This window comes from Xiphophorus maculatus, chromosome 2 (assembly GCF_002775205.1).
Source record: "Xiphophorus maculatus strain JP 163 A chromosome 2, X_maculatus-5.0-male, whole genome shotgun sequence".
Classification (NCBI taxonomy): Eukaryota; Metazoa; Chordata; class Actinopteri; order Cyprinodontiformes; family Poeciliidae; genus Xiphophorus; species Xiphophorus maculatus.
The window spans coordinates 30,061,169-30,074,970 of NC_036444.1; the positions used below are offsets into that span (position 1 = coordinate 30,061,169).

At 37.3% G+C, this 13,802-nt stretch overlaps 2 protein-coding genes across 7 annotated transcripts in view; one reads left to right on the forward strand and one right to left on the reverse strand.

The window, feature by feature from the left end:
• The window catches only part of deaf1 (DEAF1, transcription factor), a 24,254-nt gene continuing 10,452 nt past the window's right edge, over positions 1–13,802 (forward strand). Inside the window, exons 1-15 of one of the 4 annotated variants that reach the window (XR_002753847.1) lie at positions 1–409; positions 1,459–1,556; positions 2,269–2,395; positions 2,488–2,637; positions 3,338–3,477; positions 3,674–3,739; positions 4,763–4,807; positions 5,691–5,814; positions 6,434–6,568; positions 6,841–7,133; positions 8,552–8,650; positions 8,737–8,826; positions 9,578–9,681; positions 12,346–12,401; positions 12,617–12,685. Coding sequence is in view for 1 of the 4 variants with exons in the window: in XM_023346382.1 (XP_023202150.1) it covers positions 214–409; positions 1,459–1,556; positions 2,269–2,395; positions 2,488–2,637; positions 3,338–3,477; positions 3,674–3,739; positions 4,763–4,807; positions 5,691–5,814; positions 6,434–6,568; positions 6,841–7,133; positions 8,552–8,650; positions 8,737–8,826; positions 9,578–9,679 (1,665 nt within the window). In the remaining 3 variants the exon portion in view is untranslated. Of the gene's footprint in view, positions 410–1,458; positions 1,557–2,268; positions 2,396–2,487; positions 2,638–3,337; positions 3,478–3,673; positions 3,740–4,762; positions 4,808–5,690; positions 5,815–6,433; positions 6,569–6,840; positions 7,134–8,551; positions 8,651–8,736; positions 8,827–9,577; positions 11,494–12,345; positions 12,402–12,613; positions 12,709–13,802 lie in introns of those variants that run through there. The other 3 variants (XR_002753846.1, XR_002753848.1, XM_023346382.1) reach the window with 3 other exon arrangements.
• LOC102238353 (retinal guanylyl cyclase 2-like) overlaps positions 11,163–13,802 on the reverse strand; it is a 26,558-nt gene continuing 23,918 nt past the window's right edge. For all 3 annotated transcript variants that reach the window (XM_023346361.1, XM_023346369.1, XM_023346354.1), the window contains exons 22-24: positions 12,862–12,947; positions 12,655–12,740; positions 11,163–12,380 (exon numbers count right to left, since the gene is read on the reverse strand). In XM_023346361.1, the coding sequence (XP_023202129.1) occupies positions 12,293–12,380; positions 12,655–12,740; positions 12,862–12,947 (260 nt within the window). In that variant the 3' untranslated portion in view covers positions 11,163–12,292. The remainder of the gene's footprint in view (positions 12,381–12,654; positions 12,741–12,861; positions 12,948–13,802) is intronic.

Here is a 13,802-nt window from a genome sequence, read left to right on the forward strand (position 1 = left end):
ATTACGATTGCCCTTTAATTTTCCGGGTCAGCTCGAATTTTGTAAGAGTTTTCCTGAGTTTCTGGTAAATACAGTTATAGTTTATTTCAGAAAATTTAACTTACGAGTTCCGTTATTTGTGCGTCGCTTTGTTCGAGGCTCCGGGAACCTCGGATCTGTTTCTTTGTTCCGCGGCCGCTCGGCCCTATTCGGTTCTTGTCGTTCCGCGGAAGAATGGACGAGGCAGCCTCGGCCACGAAGGCACTCGGGCTGGATGAACCGCCCATCGGTGGGTCGGTGGAGGGAGTGGGCTCGGATACGGAGTCGGAGGCCGAAGTCGCTCCGATGTCTGTGATAGCGGAACCGCGAAACATTGACATGAGAGCCGAGCACCTCCCGAACTCAGACGAGGCCGAAGCGGCATTCGCAGGTAGGCAGCGGCAGGAGGCCATGGCTGTTCAGGAGGGTTAACAGAGGGTTAGAGATAGTTAGCATAACAAGCCCAACGAACGTATTACTTTTTATTGGCATATCTCACATAAAATCACAGGAGTATTCTGCATTTTTAAACAACCACCGAAACTTTGTGGTTGATATTTGGACCCAATTTCATTCAAGTATGTTCCTGAAGTAATTTTAAGAGTCTCAGTGATTTATCCAATGTTCTTTCATTTTCCTGTAAGAAATATTTATTAATAAAAATAATGATACAAAATACAGATATTACTCAAAAATGTAACCCCGAAGCTATAAGTAAAAAATGTCAATATTGAAAATATATTGTGGAGGCTGCCTCAGTTGTAGTGTGGGCCCCCACCCACCAAAAATATTGCATTTAATCTACAATGACTTACAAAAGAAGACGTCAGACTAATTTAATTTATTTCTATCTTGCAATACACAATGAAATAATCAAAGAACTTGAAATAAATGGATACTGACTTATTAGTTTTAGTAACTTTGGTTGCTAAAAATGTTCATTTTAATTGTTTAAGAAATCATGGAAGTTTTTAATTGTGTCATCAATTCACTCAAAAAAGAGTGTACCCATTGTGAGGTCACGATAAACCTTCAGTGTTCCCATCTTACTTTATTGAAAAACATTGAACAATACCCAACAATACAGACTTATTTTAGGTGCACATGAGATAGTGCTCTCACATATAAATATAAAGTTTAGGCAACAGAAGGCCAATTGTGTCTAACTTTCCGGAGGCAGATAAGATCGGTGGATATGGTCGGTTTCCCATGCAAGTATTGGCTGATCGTCCAAAATTAAGGAAATTGGTTGGTTCACTCCAAGTTTGCAATCTTAAGTTCATCAACATAGAGGAATTTAAATACAAGCTTTTATTGTGTGCCATACTTTCAGCTGTGAAACTGGTCTGACTTCATTTCACAGTCCTGTCTTATTCACAGAAATAATTTGTTGTAGTTTTTCTTGGACCTCAGTGATTTTTATCTTTTGGGGCTGATCAGAGGTGGCTGCAGTGACCGTGGCGGATGTTCAGGCTGCAGAAGACAATGTTTTCACCACCACAGTAGCTACGTCAGCAAGCCTTCCTGAGCACGTTCTGGTAAATAACACCTCACTGCTCAAATTTCTCCATGGACTCATGTCTGATTTGTAAGGTGACTTTATGGAGGAAAAAAAGTGAAAGTTCACTTTCATATAATTTATTTTGACATCATATATATTGTTGTGGGACAAAAATGCACCAATCCAACATTATCTGTATTGAAAGAAATTCTATATCGGTGACAATGTGCCCGACCTATAAGGGTGGATCTATTCATTCTAATTCTATGCTTTGTGCTCTGCTTTATTATTTATTCTACACTATATTTATAATTCCTAATTGCACTTTCTGAACCATTTGAAAGATTTGTTGCAGTTTATTTTTTACGTGTTTGACCAAAGTAGTCAACCTATTGTTTTTGTCACTTTCAGTTTCTTTATTATTTATTTTACATTGGCTCTTCTACTCCTAATTGATTGACAGAACAAATGAAAGTTGTGTTGTTTTTTCATGTTTGACCAAGCTTGTGAATCCTTTGGTGCATTTAAGAGTACTGTACTAGTGCAGAGTTATCAAATATGTTTGTAGTCCAGTACATTTATATCTGTTAAAAAAACAACAAACATTTTAAATCAGTTCAGTACTTTTTTTTCTGTATCGGTTCACCATCGGCCGATGCTAAACCTCAGATATCTGTATTGTATGGGAAATTAATATCATTTACAGCATGTTATTGTTTCCGTATTTGACTGTTTGTGTGTGCTTACAGAGTGGCAGGACCACTTTGCAGCTGGGCGAAGGGCTCAGTAGCCAGAAGGCCACCCTGATTGTTGTTCACACTGATGGCAGCATCGTGGAAGCAACGGGCCTCAAATCTGCCGCCACCATCACATCCGGTGTGCTGTACTGTCCTGGCAGGACGATGCTTTTTATCAGCAAGTGAAAAATGATCACAAATGATTTATATCCCTCTGTGTGTGTCTGTCAGGCCCTCAGACTCCACCCACTCCTCTGACTCCGCTGCAGGACAAAGACTCTTGCTCCAAATACAACTGGGACCCATCGGTGTACAACAACGAGCTGCCAGTCCGCTGCAGGAATACGAGTGGAGTCCTGTACAAGAACCGGCTGGGATCAGGTGACATCTTGTGAAAATTCTGTCTTCTGTCTTGTGGTATCAGCACAAATCTATTGCGTCTACCTGCCTCTATGTATAACTAGGGCTCAACTTTCTGAATTTAATATTAAAAACAAGTTACTTTTTTAATGAAATACTGGCATCTTTTTCATTTTCCAATATCTGATTCCATATTCTGTCAGTATTAATATCGGATATTGATATTGGCCCAAATCTTCATATCAGTGCATCCCTACCAAGTTCAATATGTTTTAGTCCTGGGTTTAGTCCATTGTGCTTAAGTAACCATTGTGGTTAAGCACAATGGTTACTTAACCATTGTGCTCCATTGTGTAATTGGTGATTAAAAGCTGCTGAAGCCTGTGGCACCAACTGTAATTCTCTATTGAAATAACAATCTGAGTCTGTTTCCATGTTCCATGTTTCTCTGTGTTTATTCACTATTTATTCATATAATTCATTGCTAAATTTCCAATTGGTTTTAACTTGCCTATTTTCCTCAAAGGATCTATAATATAAAGTTTAGGCAACTGAATATTTTTTTGTATTTTTGTATTTTTTCCCCACGCTCTTTGGTCATGTTAGTTTAAACAGCAGACTTTTATATATCGATAGTTTGCTCAATATTCATTAACAGCAAACAGTCTTGTTTGCGTTATTCCTGACATTTTCTATGCTAAAATAGTTGTGCATCGTTTAGGGGGCAAAGGTCGTTGTATCAAACACAACCAGCAGTGGTTTGCGCCGACTGAGTTTGAAGCTTTGGCAGGAAGAGCGAGCAGCAAAGACTGGAAGAGGAGCATCAGATACGCTGGCCGACCTCTGCTCTGCCTCATACAGGTACTGAACTGTGCAACAGCTACACTGTAGGACTGCAACTGTACTGAACACTTTCATGGTTTCATGGTGTGTGTTTTACTATTTCATACAGATTCTAAACAGAAAGCTGGAGTACATCTTTCCCTCCTCAGTATTTAAACTTGTTTCTTTGTGTGTGTGTGTGTGGGGTGTGTGTGTGTGTGTGTGTGTGTTTTAGGAGCATATTCTGAACCCTCATGCTGCTTCCTGTACCTGTGCCGCCTGCTGTGATGACCTGACACATGTGAGTGTCTGTAGGATTCAACACATGCCAGTTCAACAAAAAACAACAAAAAATCTGCACCCCTGTATCTTTGTTTGAGGCTTTTATTGTGAAGTAAACCATCTTAAAAAGGACCATATAACCGTTCCACAGACATTAGCAGTGAAACTGTGCAATACAGAATCTCTTGGTTGTGGTTTTGATGGAGTAAAATAAACCCAAAGATTTTATTTTGTCTTGGAGCTCTCTCCCCCCACCCCCCAAAAAAGTGTTAAGTAGTTAAGATTAAAACCTAAACTTAACTCTAATTACACCTGACTGACTCAAATAAACCCATGTTTTTCATTTTGTCTTATAGAAGTGTATTCTTGACCCAAACACAATGAAAAACAATTCAGATTAGCTGATTAGTTTAATCAATTAATCATATGATAAATAAACTTGGTAGTTCTTTGAAAGTCAATTTTGTTTACAAACTTCACAATTAATTTTTTATGGTTTCAGTTGTAAGTAGATTTTATTTCATTTTTTATTTATTGTTTTAGGTTAATGTGTTTTATTTGGATAATATTTAACATATCTTCCAGTTCCAGTGAGAAGTGTTCGTTCGTTATTAAAGTTTACTCATCCTTGAGAGGGTGTACTTGCATTGTTATGCAATTCTCTATATATTTCTTCAAAATGGTCTCAAGATAGCAATATTATCATTTATCACAATAATTTCTGGGGCAATTTATCATCAAGTAAAGTTTGTTATCGTGACAGGCCAATGCACATAAAGTTTATTGAAAAAAAAAAAAAAAACCCCAAACAAAGAATGAAATGTTTGACAATGTAGCATCTAGAGGGCAGATTGTACCTCTCAACATGACCCCACTCTTCTAATGTATTGATTAACATAGGAATTAAATTATGAACTCATTATTTATCCAAAGATCCAGCATAAAGTTGGGTGAGCTGAACTGTTGTATCACATGTTCAAGTGGCAGAATTAAGATTTTCTCATATTTATGCATTTATTGATATGCATTGCTTCTTTTCCAGTCACCAAAGGATGGGGACTCTGTTACACCAGAAAATATCACCATGGTAAGTGTTTATTGTTTATTTTTTGCATGTTTAGCATGTGTATTTAACCTGTTGTCCATTTCTGGGTGAATTCCTTTCAGTAGCTCTTAAAAGAGCTCACATCAGTATTAAAATCTTACGTTTTCTGACATAGAAATGATTTCATTTGCAGGGATATTAATAATGAATAAATTAATAATAATAATTTTAATTTGAAACAGCTTTACATCTCATTTATCCTGTAAATGAGAACCAATATCCTGTACAGCTCAGCTAAAAAACAAATAACCCTCCACATTCCCTCTGTGATTATCAGGGAAAAGAACTTTCTACAAATACAGAATCTACGTTTTTGTCACTATTTATTATACGTTTGAAAGTAATTCATTTTAAAATGCCCTGCAGGTCATACCTAATCATAATTGTAAAAAAATCTTCAGCATATGTTTACAGGAAATAATACTTGAATTGCTAGAAAACTCAGTTTTGATCCTAATTGGAGGTAACCCCTCCTCTGACCTCAGAAGGAATAAAACATGGAAGGATGTGTCTGAAAAATCACTTGAAGTTTGTTCCAGCTGAATATTTCTGTGGAGTTTATGATTATAAGTTTCAACATGTGATTGCTGTGACAGAGTCCTGATTTACAGATTTATCCCCTGCTGCCAAGCCTTGTAATTCTACTCTGGAAGCCCCTGCCTTCTAATGTTTTTACTTTTCTATATTTTCCACTTACTTATTTGTGTGTGTTTTTGTTAGTTTAGGGCTCAAATCTACCACAAGTCACAGTTTAACAGTGCAGTATTGCAAGAAGTAAGATAATCTAAAGTGGTAGTTGTCTCAAAAATCTCATCGGCACTCATTTAATCCACAGCTGCTTGTTTTTTTCAATTTTTTTTTCCAGACCGGCCCTGTCCGTCTCTTTGTTCCTTACAAAAGACGGAAGAAGGACAACGAGCTCCCAGTTGTTCCAGTAAAGAAGGATCTCAGCCCCCTGAAGAATATCCAGCTGACTCCAGGAACCACGTGTATGCCACAGAAATCAGCTTCCTTGTGACTCAGAAAAAATGAACTTTGAACTGGTTCATGCTAATGTTTAGGCACTGCTATAATGGCAGCTCATTAGGATTATCATATTTATGTCTAGCTTTAGACCAGTTTTAGGTCAGACCACATACCTCTGATGTCTTAAGCTTCTGGTTGTGCTCAAAATGTATTTAGTCAGACCATTCCACAATGTTAGCCTGCTTTTCCACTCCAAAACCAGGCTATGTGTAGGATCAATATCCTGTTCAAGTTTTAACTATCTGACCCAAACTGTCACTGTCAGAGGAAAAACAATTGGTTCCAATATTCAGGAATAATTCAGCATCCATCATAACCTGAAAGATGCTTGATCAGCAGTTCCACTGTCCACCATGAAGCGAGTTTCACAACAACATGGCATCATACTACGGAAAGTCTAAACATACTCCACCAGAACAGAAAAATAATGTTCTCTCGACCAGCGCTACAAGAAAATAAAAAGATCGTGTTCCTGAGGCCTCAGTCTGGTCTTCACATTCAGGATAGACCTTTTATTTTTTTACGTGGTTACCAAAAACTATCGTATGATTGGCCAATCCTGCTATTTTCTCTCTCTGACAGTCACGGTGTCCCCGTCGGGGCAGTTTGCTACCTCCAACACGTTGACCTTTGACCGTACGCCAACAAGCGACGCCGCCTCGGCCGCCATCATCTCAGATGGGTCAGCACAGAGCGACGTGTTTGCCAGCACCACAGGTACGCTCTGTCAGTGAGACACTAACTTCACCTGGTTTGTTCTTTTCCAGATGAAGGCAATAAGCATCAGGTGTTTTTTAATCAAAATGGGACCATGTTATTTTCAGAGTACTATGAGAATAACTAGTTGTCACTTTTTTGCTGTTTGAGAATTTATACAATACAAGAAATGAGCATGCTAATACAGAGTATAATCCTGTTTTTTAAACAAGCTGGTCTAGTTAAAGTACAGCTTTCCCTGAGATGTCAGTCTGCCTGCGTCTTTCTTCCAGTGCTAACAGCACTGCCAGCTCTGGCTGTTGCTCCTCAGCCCATCCAAGCCAAAGTAGCAGTGGGCTCCGCGGCATCATCACCGTCGGCAACGCTGGTGGCGGGGCTGGAAGTGGCGCCTGTAGGGGACGCATGTTCGGCCGTGAATGAAGGAGAGAAGAACACCTGGGTATACCTGGAGGAACTGGCGAACACGCTGATGAGCAACGTGCAGCAGCTGAAGGCCCTGATAGAACAGGCCAAAAACGGTGCTGGGGAGCCAGCAGGGGTCAAAGGTCAGGGGAGCAGGAAGGAGGTGAGGCCAACTCAACCAGAAACTCTAAGAATCAGATAGAAAAGCTCAAACTACTTAGACCGTATCACATAACTGTGAAGGAGAAGGAAAATGATTCATTGTTTTAATTTAAATAAATATAGTCATATAGTCCCTTTGATTTGGCTTAGTAACCCAATAGCCTTCAGAAGTCACCTGGTAAGTAAACAGAGACTTCCTAAATAAGAACAGATTGTACATGAGTTAGAAAGTAATCAATGTTCAGACCTACTTCTAATTTAAGAATTTTTGCTTTTTATTTATTAAAAGTCATAAGCCATTGATTATTTTCAACTCACTTTACAAAAACTTGTAGAGCTGAAACAATTAATAAGATTAATCATGATTAATCACTTATTGAAATAACTGTCTACTTAATTGTGCAATCAATTTATTGTTAAATGAAGTATACAAACTCCAAAGCATCCAGCTTGCTGAAAGAACGGCAGTAATTAAGCCAAAAATGGACAAAATATATATACATTTTGCATTTAAGTTAAAAAAAATCCTCTTTGTCTGTAAATATAATCTATTCACAACTCCTCAAGTAGCAGTTTTAGCTTCACCTGATCAATTTATTCATTTTCTAACACTCTTGTGGGGTCAGGAGCGATGCTGGTGCCTATCTCCAGCTAACGTTCCAGGCGAGAGGCAGGGTACACCCTGGACAGGTCGCCAGTCTGTCGCAGTTCACCTGGTTCAAATTCTGTAAAAAAAATCTTTTATTAGGAACCTTGTTTATGCAGTTATTAACTGCTTATCCTAAAAAATAAACACTAGAGCAGCCCTTCACCGTATTGACGTGAAGTCAATGAACAGAAAGGTCATGTAGATGTGTTTTTTAGCAGCAGATGCTTCCTTTAGCATGCAGTAAAGGAATTATGTGTTATTTCATTTTAAAATGTTTATTTTATTGCCTACATTTTTTTTACTTTATTTGTTTATTTGCATTTTCATATGTATTCCTAATACTGCAGAAAAATAATCTGAAGTGGTTAAATGACAAAATCTGCAGAATATGCCAATTTTTTATTTTTACTTTAGCTATTATTTACTAAAATAATCAGTAGCTGCAGCCCTTGAAATTTGCACTACTTTGTGTTATTACAGAAAATCACAATTAAAAAATTTTAATTTTGTGGTTTTAATGTGACATAAGATTCAATTTTTTCGATTTCATAATTGGAAAAACTTTGTGGCGGAAAACACAAACATGGTTTGTGTTCGGTTTGCAGTAAGTTTGAATGCTTGTGCACCAAAATAAAACTTGGGCAAAAGTTGTAGGCTTATTAAAGTGATCGCAACACTCTCGGTTACACTCTCGGATACACGTAAGGCACCGGATAGCATTTAGAAAAGCGTGGATAATGAAGCCTGAACGTGTGTGTTTTGGTGTGCAGTGTGGGTTGGGTCAGCCATTCCAGAACCAGATCTCGTTTCAACAGCCAGATGACTCTGAGGCCAAAAGGAGCTCTGACATCACAGAGATCATCATCAACGTATGACAAACCAGCTTCCGCAATTTCAGTGGCGCTCGCTCGGCGGTTCCCTCAGTAGCCTAAAGTGATGTGTTCTGCTTCTGCAGGAGATGTGTGTGAACTGTGGCCGGATGGCGATGAACGAGTGTACTGGATGTCACAAAGTCAATTACTGCTCCACATTCTGCCAGAGGAAGGTGGGTCTCCACACTTCCTACAGAGCCGCAAAGACGGATACTCCCTTTCGTAGATTAGATGTTTTTTGCTTTTTTCACAAAAATATTTCAGATCAACATGCTAATTTTAGCTTTAGACAAAGATAATCAAATAATTTCATTTATCAAAGGCAAAACAATTTAAAGCAACCTGGCTAATGGGAAAAAGTACAGTTATGTCCAAATTATTCATATCCCTGGCAACAGAGTTGGGAGTTAGGAGTATTTTTACTTTTACTTAAGTAATTTTATTATGAAGTATCACTACTCTTACTTGAGTAAAATTACTGTATTATCTACCCATATCTGACACACACACACATGCAGTTTTTGTTAAAGTTTCGATAAGTTTTATATTGGAAGAAACTGATTTGGAAAAATGTGGGGTTTTTTGGCCTGATTTTGTTATTTTGTAATTATGTTATTTGTATGAATAACTTTGATCTTTAAAATACAAATATTCCCACATAACTTTATTTTTTAAATATTAAATGATTGATAATTTGATGAGTTATTCAGTACTAGAGCCACCTTTTTACCAAATACTTTTTTACTTTTACTTGAGTAATTTTTGGACGGCTACTTTTTACTTGAGTAAAAATATGTTGAAGTAGTAGTCAAGGAGTCAAACCGAAGACTAAAATGGTGGCCGTGTTGGTTACTGTGGTGTGGCACTAATAACTATTATAAGCACTGTGTTCTATAGAAACCTTCTGTTTCTTGGTCTATGCAGGACTGGAAGGATCACCAGCATTTATGCTGTCAGTCATCAGGGGGCGTCGCTGTTCCGGAGGAGGAGCCAATCACAGCCATCGACATGGACAAAGTGAAATAAAGGTGGAGCTAGCTGCACTGCTGCTCCTCCTCTCCTCTTCAGCTGCTCCGGGTTTAACAATAACAACAGTTACTCCGATCACTTTATCACATTATCACAGCGGCAACTAGTGCTTATGAGAGGAACTGCATCTGAGCAAACTGAACAATAGTTAAAGTTCAGTAGATAACTGAAATATTGGAGCTCAGTACTTGGTATACCATGCTGTGTGGTAAAATTGTCAAATCAAACTCTGAATATTACTAGATGTCTATTTTTTTATGACCTAGTTTGTTGGACTTTTATTCAATATCACAATGCTTTTATTTAGGGCCTTTCCTGAGACAGTGTTCACTCTGCTAACTTGTTGCCATTTTGACTCTTCATGAAGATATTTGCCTCTCTACCACCAGGCCTGCTAAAATGAGAATGAGACACATCAAAGATAAACGTTCTCTCACGTATGTTACAGTGGCCATGTGCTGAAAACTGAAAATAGAATAATCTTAAATGAGGACAAAAAAGTCTTTGTCACAGGTGTGCTTTTTTCTCTGTTCTTTCTCCTAAAATATTTTTATATCATTAAGTCAAGTTTGTTTGCAAAGCACATTTCAGTAACGAGGCGGTTCAAAATGCTTTTACATGAAAGTGATAAAGAAAAAACACAAAGAATCAACACATAATACATTGCAGCGGCAAAATGAAGAGAATTAGTAAAAAGTTGCAATCTAGACAAGAATTGATCTATGTTCATGGTTTTATTATCCATACTGTATTTTAATTGGGTTTTGATATATATAGCTTTGATTTGTAATCATCTGTGTATGCTGCCAGCCTTGGTCAGGTCGCCCTTGAAAAAGAGATTTTTAATCCTAATAAGACATACCTGGTTAAATACATACTTATTACTAATCAAACGCAAATCACTCACTGTTTCAGCAGGTGTGCAGTTTTCTAGAAGACCAATTTTGTAAATGTATTTATGTGGCTCTGGAGGTCCAAGTCAGAGTTCATCTTTACACCAAGTTTTAAACTTATCTCTGGTTTCCAGCTGTAATAACTGAAGTTGTGCATTAACTCTACATCGTTCCTCTTTAGATCCAAAGATAATAACTTCAGTTTTGTTTCTGTTCAGCTGAAATAAGTTATGGCACATCTATGCATTGATTTGTTCTAAGAATCTGCTAAACTTTGAATTGTTTCATAGTCTTTGAATTGGTTACATTGTAACGTAGAGAAGTGTGTCATCTGCTTACTTAAGGTAAGTGATCTTACTACATAATATAATCTGAGCCAGTGGAGGGCATGTAGATTTTAAATATGAGGGGCCCTAGAATAGAACCTTGGGGCACCCCACTTGTGACTTTTGCCTGCTCTGATGAAAAGTCATGTCAGCGGTAAGTCATTGTTAAGAATTATTTTGGTCCTATTTTCTGTCATTATTCCCACAAACCCTTATAAATTTAAAGTGAACCATTGATAGAGAATAATAAACAAGCAGTAAGAGTTTTATCTAGAGTTTATTCAATGTCCTAACAAGAAACATCTTCATTTTAAACAATGGAAAACAGACAAAATACAACAACAATAATTATGTAATAAGCCCAAAATCGTTACACAGTGTTGGTAGATTTTGATTTAAAATGACAGAGAATCTGTTAAAGGTCATTTTTCAAAGACAAAGTTGATGAAATACGAGTAAAAATACGAAAGGTTGGTCAGCGGTTGTAAGAATTGTTTGATGCTGTAATGCTAATGAAGAACAAAATTCTACTGATTATGGGGAGGAGGCAAATATTTTTGACATTCAATTTTAATTACATGTAAATAAAAACGTAATTTTTTAAAAGTTTTTTTTTTTTTTTTTACATGGTTTTATTGTCTTTTGAGAGAAGCCTGTTTCACTTGCTATCAGAAGTCCACTTCTTGGTAAAGTGGAAATCTACATCTGCAAGGGGCATGAATAAATTTGGGATCAACTGTATCTGACTGAAATAACTGACATATAATCAGACCATTTACTTTAAAGTACTTCAAATCAAAAAATATCTTGTCAAACAGCCAACAGGAAAAAGTTACATTTAGCCATAATCTTTAGCCACTGAGATTTTGTACAAAGAACATTTTACTGCTTTAGTAGAATGTTTTGTTTAGGCTTTGATTAGTTCATCTTTTCCACAATAAACTCTTATAGTCTAGTTTACAGTTTTCTTTTACCTTGCTTTGGCTAAGAGCAGTATTCATTTTAATATCTCAAAGAAAGTTAGTGTTTACACTGGTTTCCAGTGCAAATATTTTAGTATACTTGAAGTAAGACAAAACTAACTTACAAATAACATTACAGCAAGATTATTGCTTTATGTCAAGATTTCATTAAAAATGATGAAAAAGTACTAGTTACATTAGCAGATTATTTCACTTACAACAAGACATTTTCCCATATTATAAGTAAAATAATCTGCAAATGGAACTAATACTTCTCCACAAATGTTAGTTATTGACTTAAAAGAAGCTCCTATTTCTTTCAGAAAAGTTACTTTAAGTTAGTTTTGTCTTATTTCAAGATATTTTTACAATATCTTGAATTTTTGTCTGATTTTTGCAGACATTTACATACAATAAAACTTTGCTAGTCTATTTTTTCATTTTGTTCTGTCGGTCGAGAAACTTTTGCCGTCTCTCAACAGGAATCTCATCGAGGCTTATGCCGTGATTACTGGCCCTGGAAAGAACAAAGAAACAGGTCAGATGGTCAACCACAATTATTTGGATTTTTACATTTGTTTTCATTAAAATTGTTATAATTACCAGTAGCATTCTTAATAATATTGCCTAGTAACTAATTATAATAAGTATAAGTCGGAAAGAGTCAATGTGATTTAAAAAATTATGTTCATGACTAAGATTAGAAATGGATCTATCAGTTTTTTTTATTTTTTTTTATTTTCAATTCAGCAGATATACTTCAAGTTATGGTTCGTATGTGGTGTTCTTACCCTCCAGCAAGATCAGGGGGAAGAGGAAGAGGTTTGTTGAAACCCTCTCGACCCATCAGCCAGTATGTGTCCTCTGTCCCCTTTACCTTAAAAAACACAGGAGCGTACAAGGAAATCACTGCATTGCTGGGCAAACAGCAGACTCCTTCAAAAGAATTCATTAAATCCAACTTTTGTCAAAGCAAATATCTAAGCAGGCCGGTATACCTGTGCCTTTCTGGTGTCGATGAGATATCCCACTTTCAGACTGGTCAGAACCTTGACAGTACTAAGGCTGATGTGGATCCTGTAAGCTGAAAAAAAACCCCACAAGTATTAAGCAAGTTGTGTTAAGCGTTGTTTCAGATAAAATTAAGTGATAGAGCTTGGTATGCTGGATTTTGCCACAAATGGCAGGCTTAGTATTCAGAAACTGCCTCTGGCAGCAAAACAGGACAGGCAATCCAACAGAAACATTATGACCTCGACAATTATAGCCAAGACTAAACTGTTCCATATCAATGAGAAGGATAACAAGTGGTGGAGGTTTTCACAGAGTGGTGTAGCAACAAAAATCTGCTTCTGAATATGGACCAGTCTAAGCAACTGGTGATCGCCTTCATTAGGAAACAATCACGTTCAACACACTCTACGTCAGCAAGTAGAGGGGCATCCAGCACAGGATATTCCTGGTAATTCATGTGATGAAGAGATCCTTCATCACATGAATTACCAGGAATATCCTGGTCTACAAAAAATCTACAAAAATGGAACTAGGTAAATATTACACAACAACCTTTTTTCCTCTTTTTTTTTATTCCAGCTTTCAGTCAAACCTCTACACACAACCAAAATTCTTGGTTTTAATTGCTAGCAGGAGTTTTTGTTTAAGGATCTGTTTAGAAGAATATAGTGGCACGTAGAGACGTGAGATGCAGGTGTTGGTTGTGGGGAGGTGCTGGTCGTCTGGAGGCCAGATGGTAATGGAGGGCATTGGCTGGAAGCCTTCCTCGCTGGCTGGCAGAGAGGGGCTGGACGTCCAGATATTACCAGGATATTCCTGGTAATTCATGTGATGAAGAGATCCTTCATCACATGAATTACCAGGAATATCCTGTGCTAGACAAGATATAAGAGGAGACTGAGAAGGTTCCATCTGAAGCTGCGTT